The following is a 12,829-nucleotide window of genomic DNA, read 5'->3' on the forward strand; positions in this document are numbered from 1 at the left end:
CTTGCGCCTCCCGCCGAAGCCATGCCGACCGGACCGCACCGCAGACAGTTCCGTAGGCACGCAGCCCCGATGCCTGGCGCCCTGGCCCCTGGCTCCCAGCAGTGCACACGTGACACATCTGCTAGGCAGCCCGCCCCAGGGGAGGAGCGACGGGGGAGGCCGCCCTCCGATCCTCAACGACACTCAGCAACTAAAATACATCACATGCCATAACACCAAAGCCCTCCTCCACCTGCCCATCACCCGCAAACAACAACATCACCAACAAATTCTCGCTCCTGATACCTCATCCCATCCTGTCTAATCAACTCATCAAGCAGCAGTAAGTTCTGCGTGGATAAGGAACGGACCCTGCAGCTCCAGCCCCCGCCGAAGCGCCGCCGCCAGCGCCGCCGCGCTGCCCACCCGCTCCCCCGCTACGCCCATGCCCGCAGCTAGCGCCACCCAGTCTATGGCGGGCGAGGAAAGGTCGGTGAGGGCGCGGGTGGCGGCGCCAGCGCGCGGCAGCCGCTGCCGTGCCGCCTCCACCTGCGCGTGCGTGGGGGGAGGTGGGTGACGAAGGCGGGTAGGTGACACGTGGCACATGGCACGCGACATCGCGGGTGGGGTGGGCTGTCATCCGCATGCAAGTGTGCCTCCCCATAGAATGCCTGGGTTCTGGAGATAACGCGCTAGTATCAACCGCCACAGGGCAATCGCCTTGATTGAGCGCATGCAGATTGCCAAGTGCCACTGTAGTCATAAGCCGCCTGCCGCACGGCGCCACCCTCGCACCTTGAGAATTGCGTAGCTGGAGTTGGCGCAGATTATGGTGGTGACTGGCAGCGCCTCCCGGGCCTGACTCCACAGCGCCTGAGGGGGCCGGCAGGGAGGCAGGCAGGGAGGGGAGTCCGGCTCGCAAGAGAGAGAGGAGGGAGGGGTGGGGCGACTCGATGCAAGGGAGGGAGCAACACAGGAAGCGGGTGCAGGTCAGACACACACACACACACACACACAAACACACACACACACACTCACACACACACACACACACACACACACAAGAGAAGCGGCATGGCCCGGCTGGTAGGGGGCATAACCGCTGGCTGCCAGCACTCACTGATGACAGCATACCCCCAAACACACTCACACACACACACACACAACACACGCGAATAGCGCGTCGCATCACGCACACAGTCCTCATGTTTCCTTCCCTTGCGCTCTCTAACACACGCGCGCACTCGCACACACACACAGGCACACCTGCAGGCTGTACATGGCGCTGCCGTCCGCCTGCAGGTTAATCACACGGCGGCCCCTGACGCCACCAGCACTGCCGCCGCCGCCGACCGTGCTAGCCTCGCCGGTGCCGTCACCGGTGTCGCCGGCTGCCGCCTGCTGCGCAGTTGGCTCCCGCGCCGCTGCCGCCGCCCCCAGCTGCTGCTGCTGCTGCTGCGCCAGCGCCAGCGCCGCCCCCAGCGCCAGGGGCGGCCCGCAGCCGATGGCGCCGCCTGTGAGTGTGAGGTGCGTGAAGGGCGGACATCCCTGTCGGGAGGGCGGGCGGGCGGTAGGGTTGGTGGTTACGGTCCATGTGCATGCGAGTTCAACACGGGGGGCGAAGGGAAGAAGCCGCCACTACGGCCGCTCCACGCCCCAGCCACCGCCTACCGGCGACTACCGCCCGTTGGCCCGCATGCGGGCACGCACACACACACACTCACACATACACACACACACAAACACATACACACACAAACACAAACACATACACACACATAGCCCCTATTTGTTTGTCATCACAGCCATCCCCCCGTGCGCCGCCACCCACCTTGGACGCCTCCCAGTAGCTGCCGCCACTGGTGAGTGACTCATCCACCACCACGCAACCCTCCGGCTGTAGCGCCGCCACCACGCCGCACAACTCCGCCGCCGTCAGTCGGCTACCGCTACCGCCACTGCTGCCACTGCCGCTACTGCCACCGACACTGGCACTGGCACTGCTGGTAATGCCGGCGTTGACGCCACCAGCCGTGCAGGAGGGCGGCAGTGGTGGGCGCGAGGGCGTGGCAAACACGCCACGGCAGTTGACACCGGGCCGCACGGCAGCTGCAGCGGGGCCCAGGGCCGCCGCCAGGCGTGTCAAAACACACGCCGCGCCCCACCCCGCCGCTGACAGCGCCTGCGGGTCAAACTCCCACACCTCCGGCCGCGAGGGCGCCGCTGCTACTGCCGCCACTGCCGGACCTGCGACTGAGCCGCCTGCAACGTCGTCGCTGTCTGCTGGCAGTAGCAGCCTGCCCGGCGCGCCCCTGTGAGTGTGAGTTTGAAATGCAAAGTGATGGAGTGTGTGTGTGTGTGTGTGAGGTGGGAATGCGCCTTTGAGCCCACTACTGACCAAGGCACTACTGATCCAAGGCACTGGGCCTCCAGCCATTGACCAGATTAAACATGCGTGTGAGCTGGCTCACTCCCCGCTTCCCCCACTCCCGCACCTCCCCTACCTCCCCCAATCCCCCACGACACAAACCAGCACCCACTCCCTCACCGCCCCCACCTCCCACAACATAAACCAGCACCTACGCACACAACCCCACACCGCCCCACACACCCGCACACAGTCCCGCATCAGTCCCACCTACCGGTATCCAAAGTTGGCAACCGGCGGCGGCGCATCCACCAGTACGACGCAGCCGTACCGCGCCAGCTCCGCCGCCGCCTCCTGTGGGAAGTACGGCAGGCGCCGCAGTACGGGCAGTCCGGCGCCGCGGTCGGCTCGGGCGAAGGCTCCCTCGCACAGCAGTACGGCACCGGTGGCGGCGGCGACCTGTCATTGTGCACGCGAGGTTGCCAGGCGGGAGGAGGTGAGCGAGGTTCTCAAGAGGTGTGTGCGTGCGTGAGTGTAAGTGTGTGTACAAGGTGTTGCGATGTGGGGACGTGGAGCCAGGGGACGTTTTGTAGCTCAACAACAGTGCGGCAATGCGCCTATGCCACGCAGGTGGATAGGCCCACACCCACCCACCCACCTCCGCTGCCGCCTGCACTCGCATTCGCATTCGCATCTACGCATTTCAACCCACCTGCCCGGCCGCGTGCAGCGCTCCCCCCTCCGCCAGCAGCGCCCCGCCGCCCAGGTACAGCGCAGCGCCGCCACCTGGCCGGGCGCCGCCGCTGCTACTACTGCCGCTACTGCCTACGGCGCTGCTACTGCTGCTACCGCCAGCAGCCGCGGCTGAGGCCGCGGGTGCAGTAGCCGGGGCGTGGCGGCACAGGGCGGCGGCGCAGTCGCGGACGAATTCCTCCAGCGCCGCCGCGGCAGCGGCCCGCTCCTCACCAACACCGGTAGGAGGTGAAGCCGCTGGTGCGGCTGCCGGTGATGCCGACGCCGATGACTCCGATGACTCCGATTGCGCCGACGCCGGCGGTGGCGAGGATGCGGGTGCTGCTGGCAGCATTGGCGGCGGCGGCGGCGGCGGCGGCGGCGGCGGCGGCGATGCCGGCGGCTCCCAGCTGAGGTCGTGTGGGATGATGACGGTGACCACCTCGCCACCCAGCCCTGATGATGACACGACACACGGCCACACACACACGCATACACACGCAATCACACATACACACACATACACGTGATAGCAGGAGGACAACAATGCGTGCGGTTGTAAGTAGGCGACTACTGCTGCGGGGGGAGTTGGCAGCCAGGCGGCGGTTGACAGCTGTAGTGTAGCCATGCAGCGCAGCCCCCCGCTCACCCGTTGTCAGCACCTCTGAGCCGTGTCCCAGTGCACCCGCCACAGCCGCCGCCAACCGATGGCTGCTACTGCTACTGCTGCCACTGCCATTGCCGCTGCTACTGCTACTGTCGGCCCTGCTGCTTCCTTCGGAGTCATCTGCAGCACTGGAGGCCACCACCACCGCCCAGCCTGCGCTGCCCCTGTTGGTGCTGGTGGGAGTGGAGCCGCCGCCGCCGCCGCCACGCTTCACAACCACCACCTCGGCGCTAACCGCCGCCGCCAACGACTCTAACGGACTGTTCAACGGCGGGTCGTTGGCTCGGTGCCACGTGGCCATGTCCCCCACCTGTCGTACGGCAGTTGCGGCATTACCTCCTATGCACTACTACACTGCGTCTGGGCATTGTGGGCATGGCTGTCCCACGGGCCCCAACGATGTTATTAACATGCCCCGAGTACCCACAATGCAACTCTCAAAACCCACAGAACCCCAGAGCCACAAGCCCAATCCCAAGTAAGCCCAAGCCCAAGCCCAAGCCCAAGCCCAAGCCCAAGCCCAAGCCCAAGCCCAAGCCCAAGCCCAAGCCCAAGCCCAAGCCCAAGCCCAAGCCCAAGCCCACCCAGCCGCGCACGCACCAGGTTGACAACGGGGCTGCGGGCGCGGCGTGCGTTGTGCAGGTTGGCGAGCCCATTGGCCAGCCCCGGGCCCAGGTGCAGCAGCGTCAGCGCGGGGCGCCGGCACACGCGCGCGTAGCCTACATGTGTGTGTGCGTGTGTGCGTGCGCGTGTGTCAGAGAGCACAAGGCAAGGGAACACGCACGCAGGACTGTGTGCCGTGTGTGCGTGCGTGTGACGTCCACGTGTGTGTGTGTGTGTGTGTGTGTGTATGCTTGGGGTCGCACATGCGGGGGTCACATGCATATCGTGCTCTCCATCATCTTAGTTAATATTTGTCGTCCTGCACTTCTCGCGGAAGTAGTGTTCTGCCTGACGACACGCACCTACCGTCAGCGGCGCCTGTGGCCACGTTCTCATGCAGGCACAGCACAGGCCGCACCGCCGGCGCCACCTCGTCCTGCAGCCGCAGCGACAGTGAGTGAGTGACTGAGTGTACACACACACACACGCACACACACACACACACACACACACACGCCAGGCCTCGAGTTCGTTCGCACTGCCCCCGGCATCCCTCGTACATTCCTAGCAGGCACGTTTGCAGGCCCCCGCATGTAACCCTCCATACTCCTCTCGAAGAATGCCCCACACGCTGTGCGTGGTCCACACAGGCGCACACACGCACCACACGCACACGCACCCACCAGAGCGGCCACGATCCACATCTCCGTGGTCCCGGGGTTGGCGAAACACACGTTGACGCCGCCAGCCGCGGCCGCCCGCAGCGCAGCCGCCGCGCCGGTCGCCGCGAGCGGTGCTCCTGCTGCCGCTGCCGTAGCTGCAAATGGTGGTGCAGAGAAGGCCGTTGCGGCTGGCGAGGCGGTGGCATCAGCACCGGCGGCGCCAAAGTTGGCTGCTGCTGCTTTGCCGCCGGCAGCGGGTGCAGCCGGCGGCATCGGCGTTTGTGCCGCCGGCGTTTGCGTAGCTGACATTTAGTTGGCCCAGGGCCTCTTTGCCGGTCTATCACTGTGAGAGTGCGAGAGGGCGCTCGCTTGGTTTGAAAGCACCCAAGCAGTGATAGAGGTTAAATGCAGGGTTGCATGGGATGGGTGGACACCGTGTGCCCATCCGAGAGTTCTGATTACCATACGTACCTTGATCGCCGCCGTTTCAAAGGCAGATGGAACGTAATGAGTGATACAGTTATATCATTAGCCCGCAGTGCCAGCATTGACGGCAGCCGGATGCATCCAATGCGAACTCAGTAAGGCGAATCGGAAATGCACATCAGCAATTACCAGCAGTCAAGTGGCGCCCTGGCTCCCCGCGCCCTGCATCCACGTCATTAGCTTGTGAACTGCGTCAGCGCAGGTCCTTCTTGTCACCCATGCAGTCCGCATCCTCACCGCAGTCCACAGAACAGCAATATCACAAGTAGCAAAACACAAGTGGCACACAGCCGCCCCCATCGGGATCGGCAGCAAAGCGGTGCTGTCACACCTGGTAACGGTATGCTTGCGTGCAAAGAAAGGATTGCACCCCTTGCTGCTTGGGCCGGCACCTCGGCCTCCTCCTCCCTTAGCGGCAATGCTCTCAACAGTCCAGTTGCACACAGGCACATCACCGTGCGTCTGTGCCTATTGCTTTGTCAGGAGCCCACTTCAGCGCCTGTGACTCTTCAGGTGACCACGGGGGTGCACAAAACATCAGGGCGCGCTCTTACATTCCGGCTCACCACCAGATCTACAACTTTACAAATGTACAGCGCTCGATGCACGCGCGCCCGCACAACACACGTACACGCACACGCACGCACACACGCACGCACAAACACACACACACACACACACGCACACACACGCCGGTAACTCCGGAGCCGTCGTTGGGCGGGCTTTGCTTTGTTCTTTTCCCAACACACAGGCACACACATGCCTGGGTTTGTCCCCTGCCAGCCCACATACGGTATGCGATGATGATGGCCGCTTCGGAACGCCACCCACCCCAAAGCAAACGCGTCCTGGACACCTCCTGTACATTAGGCTGGACACCTCATATAAATTACGCGTGCACAACACATCTGCACGCGCTTCAGCCCTCCTAGACCCCAGCAACCAACACTAGGCGGGCGGGGGTCATCGCGGCTGGGCCAAGGTTGTGAAAGAGGACGAGCGGCCGCGGGATGAGGCGGCAGCAGGCACTAAACCCAGCCCCATCCCATCATACCCCCCGAGGCCTCCTCCTCCTCCCGCCGCCGCCGCCGCCGCCGCCACCAGCCCTGCCGGGTTCACGACGTACGGGTTGCTGCCGCTGGAGAAAAGGCCGCCACCTCCCCGGGCACTGATGCCGCCGCCGCCACCGCCGCCGCCGCCAACTGCAACCGTTATGCGGCTGTTGGCGCCGCCGCCGCCGCCGGCTGCCCCTGGTAATGCGCCGCCGCCGCCAAGGCCGGTGGCGAAGCGTATCCCGCCACTGCCGCCGCCGCCACCAGCCGCACTCGGTGACAGCGCCCCTGCTCCCGCTCCAACGCCCGCGCCGCCACCGCCGCCGTGCGCCCCGTCACCGGGGTAAGCGTAACCATTGGTGGTTGCATAATGCGTCGGCGCAGTCGGCCTTCCATAACCGTTTTGCGCGGAGACCTGTGAGCCCTGTGGGGCGGACGGTGGAGGCATTGGCGGCCGCCCGGCGGCGCCCGACCCAGGACTCAACTGCTGCTGCACCGCTGCCCGGCCGCCGCCGCCGCCGCTGCCGCCAGGCCCGGCTGACTCAGACCAGCCCCAGGCAGTTGCAGGCACCACCACTGGCGGCGGCGGGCCGCCGCCGCGTTGCTGCAGTGACGTCAGGGACGGACTGCTGCCGCCGCCGCCGCCACTGGGCGGCCCCGGGCTGCCGCCGCCATAACCGCCACCGCCGCCGTAACCGCCGCCGCCGCCAGGCCGCGCCGCGCCAACCGCCACGGCCGTTACATCGTACGAAAGGTCTGATGACATGGCCTGTGTGTGCATGTGTGCGTGTATGTATGTGCGAATACGAGACCACAAGGGGAGGAACGCGCGTGTGTGTTGATAAGCGACGGTTCGGGGAGCGGAGGCCCCAGTCGCAAGCGTCCGCGAGATAGCAACATGGTAGGCGAAAGACTCCCGCACGTCAGATCTCTGTGACGATGGCAACCCCAGCCCCGAACGCAACACCAAGTAGACGCATGCCAACCCAGCCAGCTCCCATCTCCTTGTGCTGTTTCTCTGCTACACACGCTGCCCCGCAAACGCACCACCTCCTCCCCGCCCAGCTCCGGGCCACTCACCCGTGCCAGGCTGTCGCTCGCGCCGCGCTGCGGCGGCTGCGCGCCGCGGGCCCCGCCTCCGCCCACCGCGCCGCCCCCACCACCACCACCGCCTCCCGCTCCCGCTCCTGACGTCATGGGCAACCCCGGACCCGCCGGGGCAGCACCTACCCGCCCAGGCGACGCGCCGCTCTGCAGCCGCCGCGCCCGCATGAAAGCGGCACTGGGCCCCAAGCCGCCGCCGCCAGCGCCGCCATGGCCGGGACCCGGCAGCGGGGACCCGCCGCCGCCGCCGCCGGCACCGGCGCCTGCCCCGTACGGCACGCCCGGGCTGTCCTGAGCCCTTCGCATTCCCCCGCGGCTTTCCAACGCCTGGGCCATCTCCTCGCCGTACATCGGCAGCCCGTACAGCCCCGCAGTTGAAGAGCCGCCGTTCCCGCGCGCCGCCATGGCAGCGGCGGCGGCAGCCGCCGCCGCCACCGCTGCGTTTGGCGCCGCGCCGCGGCCCATGCCAAAGCCCATGCGGCCGGCGGCGGCAGCGGCGCCGCTGCCCGCCCCAGGTTCAACGCCGTAGTACGGCGCCGCCGGATCCGCCACTGAACCGAAGACCAGACCACCAAAACCGCCGTCGTCTGGTCCGCCCAGACCCAGGCTCATGGTTTTGGCCTGTACGGCGCGGTATACTTTTGGCGGCGGCGGTGCGAACTTCTCCCGCGCCGCCGCCGCGGCGTTGGCGGGCGCCGCCAGTCGCGTCCACACAGGCACACGCGGCCCTGGCGGCTCCGCTAAGCCGGGGCCGTTGGCGCCGCCGGGCCGCAGTCGGGAGGGGCTCATGCCGTCCGCGCCGCCGCCGTGCGCGCCAGGCTCGCTGCGAATGGGCGGTTGCGCGGGGCACGTGGTGGCACATGGCCGCACGTCAGTACTAGTACGGCACTGCTACGGGTGCGGGTGTTGCGGCATCGTGGACCGTACAACACACGGCGGGCCCCGGGGTGTGGCGGCTGCACGCGCGCCTCCCGCGCAACTGTGTGCACATACCAACAGGCAGTTGCCCCCAGGCAGTTGCCCCCAGGCAAGTGCCCCTAGCCAGTTGCACCCAGGCCACCCGAAGCATCAGCGCGAGCAGCAACTCACCCTTTCCGTCCGCCCACGCCGCTCAGTGGCCGCGCCGAGCCTAGGCGTGCGGAGCCCGGCCTCCCGCCGCGGCCGCCGCCACCGCCCGCCGCACCCAGAGCCCCCGCCAGACCCGGCCGCCCCGCCAGCCCAGCGGGGTAGCCGCCCTGGCCGCCGCCGCCCTGGCCGCCGGAGCGGCTGCCGCCGGAGGAGCGGTCATCGCCGCCTGTGTGTGTGTGTGTGCGTGTGTGTGTGTGTGTGTGTGTGTGTGTGTGTGTGTGTGTGTTAATGGCTCCATCACGCCATGTCCCGTGCTCCCACGACGCAGGGTGCGCAGTTGCTGCACCGACTCACATACACACACCCCTTCCACAGCGCCCACCCTTGCGTGACCCTGCATAGCTGCCTGGCTACCACCCTGCCTAGCTGCCACCCCGCCGCCTCCTCAACACAGCGGCGCAGTCGCCCTCCCCGTCCTCGCACCTTGCGAGGTGCCCGGGCCGCCCTCGCCGTCGTAGTCGTCGTCGTCATCATCCTGCAGATGCGGGTTGGGGTTTAGTTTAACCAATCCCGTAAGGAAACAGTCGCGCTGCATGGAGAAGCTGCAGCCGCACATGCGGGTTGGGGGCGAGTAAAGGTGCGTGGTGAGGGTTGAGGTGAGTGGAGGTGCAGGCATGGGTGGAGGTGCAGGCATGGGTTGAGGTGAGCGGAGGTGCAGGCATGGGTGGAGGTGCAGGCATGGGTTGAGGTGAGTGGAGGTGCAGGCATGGGTTGAGGTGAGTGGAGGTGCAGGCATGGGTGGAGGTGCGGGAACGAGTCCAGCAGGTGAGAAGCTAGTAGCTGCTAGGCCGCTGGGCAGACTCCCAGCCTCGCGCGGACCCCTTCCACCCCACCAGTCAGCGCTCACCTCTAGCACCACAATAGCCTCCACCACCATCATGCCGCCGCCACCGTACAGCCCCTCCTCCGCAGGCACACCGCTGCTGCTGCTGCCCCGCCCGCCGCCGCCTGGCCCAGCTCCGGCCCCGCCGGCTCCGCCGGCGGCTCCGCCGCTGCCGCCGGCCCCGGCCCCAGCGTCGCCGGCGTGCGCCAGCGCCGCCACCTTTGCCATCTTCTTGCGGGCTTTCAGCTGTGCCTCCGCTGTGGTGGTATCGCACATGGCCAAAAAGGGTTGCGGGAGGTTGCAAAGTCAGAACTTACGAAACCTGCGACCTTGGTCAGGTCCCTCCCCCGGCCCCCATCAAAGCACACAGGGCAGCTTTCGGGTCGCCTGCGACATCGCTCACAGCGGGACGTATCCATCTCAGTGCACGCCTCGACGGCGGCGTAGCCGCTAGCATCACCGCCGCCGCCGTGGCAGTGCTGGTACCTGGTGCTGCTGTGTTCCTCTAGGCATCACGTCCCCCACCCCCGGCCCAAATGGAGGAGTGCGTCCATGGTTCACTTTCTGGGGCGAGCACCCACAAGCCATAGAGTCACCGTTTGGAGCCACCCTGCCATGTCCATAACGGCAACAGTGCTTTGCTGCCGGGTCTACCACACCAACAGAGCCCTAAGTACCGGGTGCAGCAGGAGCTCCCAACCAACCAACCAACCAACCAGCCAGCCCCAAAACCCAAACTCACTGGGGGTGCGGCCCAACCCCGGCCCCGCCGCTGCTTTGGCGTCTGCTGGGTCGTCCCAGTCATCCACCGGCCCGCCCTTGAGCCCAGGCAGGAACAGGCGGACCTGTACTGACAGGCATGCAATAGGCTATGTTGATAAGACAATAAGAAGAAAATGGAGCCTCAAGACAATGCGATGCTAATGGCCATGGGCCGGCTGGGGGCTCCAACGGGGAGTGGAGTGGGGCGGGCGAGTACTCCTCTGTGCCACGCCCGGAGTCTTCAAGCCTGCTCGCAGCGCTGCAGCCTACCCGCGTCGCCTCCGCTAGCTTGATGCTGCGAGCATTGTAGAGGTCCGGCTGCGCCGCTGGCGCCGGTGGGGGCTGGCTTTCCGTCATTCCCCCCCGTGACTGAACCTTTCAGCTCAGTCCAACAGCGCTAAAACCCTTTTACAGCAGACATTGTAACATTGCAGTTATGGATGATACTGATTTAAAACGGCAACGAGCTTGTTATTTACACTATTGGACAAACAGTGGTCGGAATGAGGCTGTCGTTTGGGCCTGGCCTTTCAATGATCAATACTTTAATGATGAAGAGTACATAGGTTCGAGGGCAGTGTAATGCTGGGTTGGGAGGGTTGGGAGAGCTTGCATGGACGGAATCGGACGTCACTTCGAAGCACTTCCCAGGTGCTTTGTTGGCTATGAATCTGATTTGACTGATTATATGAGGCACCAAAAGTATAAAACGTAAGCAAATCCAGGTAGAAACTCCAGTTTGCGCGACTTTGCACTTCATTTTGCCTCGCCGTGGAGGCAAGCTGCACCTGAGCAGTGTTATCGAGCTACTTACTTGTAGAGTAACTATAATCGCACAGCTCCAGGCTTGTTGCTGCGGTCTCGACATTTCACCATTGCCCGGGGGCCCCCAAACTCAGCCCCGCAACGAAAGACACGAGGCAAACTTCTACCATAAGCTAGTAGATAGCAGACGACCTGGTCTGTAATCACACCTAGGCTGGCGACCTAGGTCCGGCAAAGCGTGTCGTCTGGGGGCACAATGCCCTATGATGCACAGCCAGGACGGGCGGCAGGCGGCGCCGCGAACGGGCCCGGCACGCTGCGCTTCGGCGCGACGTCGGAACGGCCCCAGATTGATCACCCCTCGACCAAGTACCGGGACATCGAGATGCCCAACGCCGTGACGATGCAGCGCGCGGCGTCGCCGACAAAGCCCACCCTGCCGCGGCGGTCAGAGCCCAAAACGTGGCGTGCCACAACCCGCGACCGCTACCCGCTCACCGCCAGCCTCACAGGTGCGCGGCACGGCACGAAACACAGCACGGCACCATGCAGGTGGTGAAGCATGGCCTCGCCATAACACGCCACGCCACACCACCCTTCCCACCATCCCCCTGCACCGATACCACACCATACCCACGCCAGCTCCGCGCGCCGCCTTATGCCACCTCGTCCTCTCGCTCCCCTCCCTTCTCCCTGCCCTCTCACGCCCCTCCCCTATTTTCTCCCTGCCCTCCCCCCCTGTCTCCCCTGTCCCCTCCAGGCCCGGGCCGTGCCGGCAAGCTGGGCACGCTGCAGGGCGCCAGTGGCGGGCGCTACGAGGGCGAGGTGCTGGCGGGCCGCCCGCACGGCCGCGGCCAGTACTACGTGCGCAAGGTGGGGCGCGGGGTAGCGGGGAGGGGGTGGGGGTGGGGGCGGAGGGGGCGGCGGAGGGGGGCGGTGGGGCAGCACTGGTGCATGCAATCGTGCATGCGTGCGTGCGGGCATCGAATGGAATGGAATGGCATGGAATGGAATGGGTGGATGAGCCAGAGGAGCGGCATGGGCAGGGCGGCTAGTGGTGCTGGCGAGGTTGTGTCGGTGCCCTTGTCCAGGTTGGGCTGGGGGAGGGGGGCGGGATGGACGGTTGGCGGGGCGGCCGAACAGTGGCGGCAGGCGGGCACAGCGGGCGCTGCAGGTGCGCACGTCAGGTGTGTGTGTTAATCAAACGAAACGAAAGCCCGCCCAGACGATGCCGGAGTTACTTACCGACACCTACCAATTTACCGAGCTTGGCGTGGCACGTCATATGTGTGTGTGTGTGTGTGTGTGTGTGTGTGTGTGTGTGTGTGTGTGTGTGGTGGTGGGAGGAGTGCATGCACCCCATGTCGCAACACACAACTGTGTGCGTGTGTATGCGCTGACCCGGCACCCCCCTCCGGCCCCTCATCAATCCACCCCTCCGCAGGCGGGCCCCGGCAGCGAGTGGGTGCTGCAGTACGAGGGCGACTGGATCCAGGGGCGCAGGGAAGGTGGGCAGCTGCGGGCGAGGGGGGTTGTAAATACCAGCCCAGGCTAAACCAGACCAACCGAAACTAGCGGAGCACAGGCAGAAGCGAAAGGGGAAGGGGCTGAGGGGGGAGTATGGGCTCCGCTGGGCTGTGCTGTGCTGTGCTGTGCTGGATGAATGGGTTGGAATAAATGCGCTGCGCACCCCACCCC

General features: G+C 65.8%; 3 protein-coding genes across 3 annotated transcripts in view; 1 reads left to right on the forward strand and 2 right to left on the reverse strand.

The window, feature by feature from the left end:
• Positions 1-17: 17 nt before the first annotated feature.
• On the reverse strand, positions 18-5,353 carry CHLRE_13g567300v5 (uncharacterized protein). Its single transcript, XM_043069305.1, has 10 exons — positions 5,033-5,353; positions 4,716-4,785; positions 4,347-4,465; positions 3,729-4,056; positions 3,060-3,535; positions 2,622-2,806; positions 1,811-2,291; positions 1,246-1,527; positions 775-852; positions 18-528 (listed from the first exon to the last, which is right to left on the reverse strand). Exons 1-10 carry the CDS (start codon positions 5,282-5,284, stop codon positions 313-315), a joined length of 2,487 nt encoding a protein of 828 aa, XP_042917280.1. The 5' UTR covers positions 5,285-5,353; the 3' UTR covers positions 18-312.
• Positions 5,354-5,407: 54 nt separating this feature from the next.
• On the reverse strand, positions 5,408-10,933 carry CHLRE_13g567327v5 (uncharacterized protein). Its single transcript, XM_043069306.1, has 7 exons — positions 10,637-10,933; positions 10,347-10,449; positions 9,629-9,861; positions 9,205-9,256; positions 8,743-8,947; positions 7,630-8,476; positions 5,408-7,318 (listed from the first exon to the last, which is right to left on the reverse strand). Exons 1-7 carry the CDS (start codon positions 10,721-10,723, stop codon positions 6,461-6,463), a joined length of 2,385 nt encoding a protein of 794 aa, XP_042917281.1. The 5' UTR covers positions 10,724-10,933; the 3' UTR covers positions 5,408-6,460.
• Positions 10,934-11,033: 100 nt separating this feature from the next.
• The window catches only part of CHLRE_13g567363v5 (uncharacterized protein), a 5,542-nt gene continuing 3,746 nt past the window's right edge, over positions 11,034-12,829 (forward strand). The window contains exons 1-3 of the mRNA XM_043069307.1: positions 11,034-11,643; positions 11,892-12,004; positions 12,576-12,681. Of these exons, the coding sequence (XP_042917282.1) occupies positions 11,388-11,643; positions 11,892-12,004; positions 12,576-12,681 (475 nt within the window). The 5' untranslated portion in view covers positions 11,034-11,387. The remainder of the gene's footprint in view (positions 11,644-11,891; positions 12,005-12,575; positions 12,682-12,829) is intronic.

Source organism: Chlamydomonas reinhardtii, chromosome 13 (assembly GCF_000002595.2).
Source record: "Chlamydomonas reinhardtii strain CC-503 cw92 mt+ chromosome 13, whole genome shotgun sequence".
In the NCBI taxonomy this organism is placed as follows: Eukaryota; Viridiplantae; Chlorophyta; class Chlorophyceae; order Chlamydomonadales; family Chlamydomonadaceae; genus Chlamydomonas; species Chlamydomonas reinhardtii.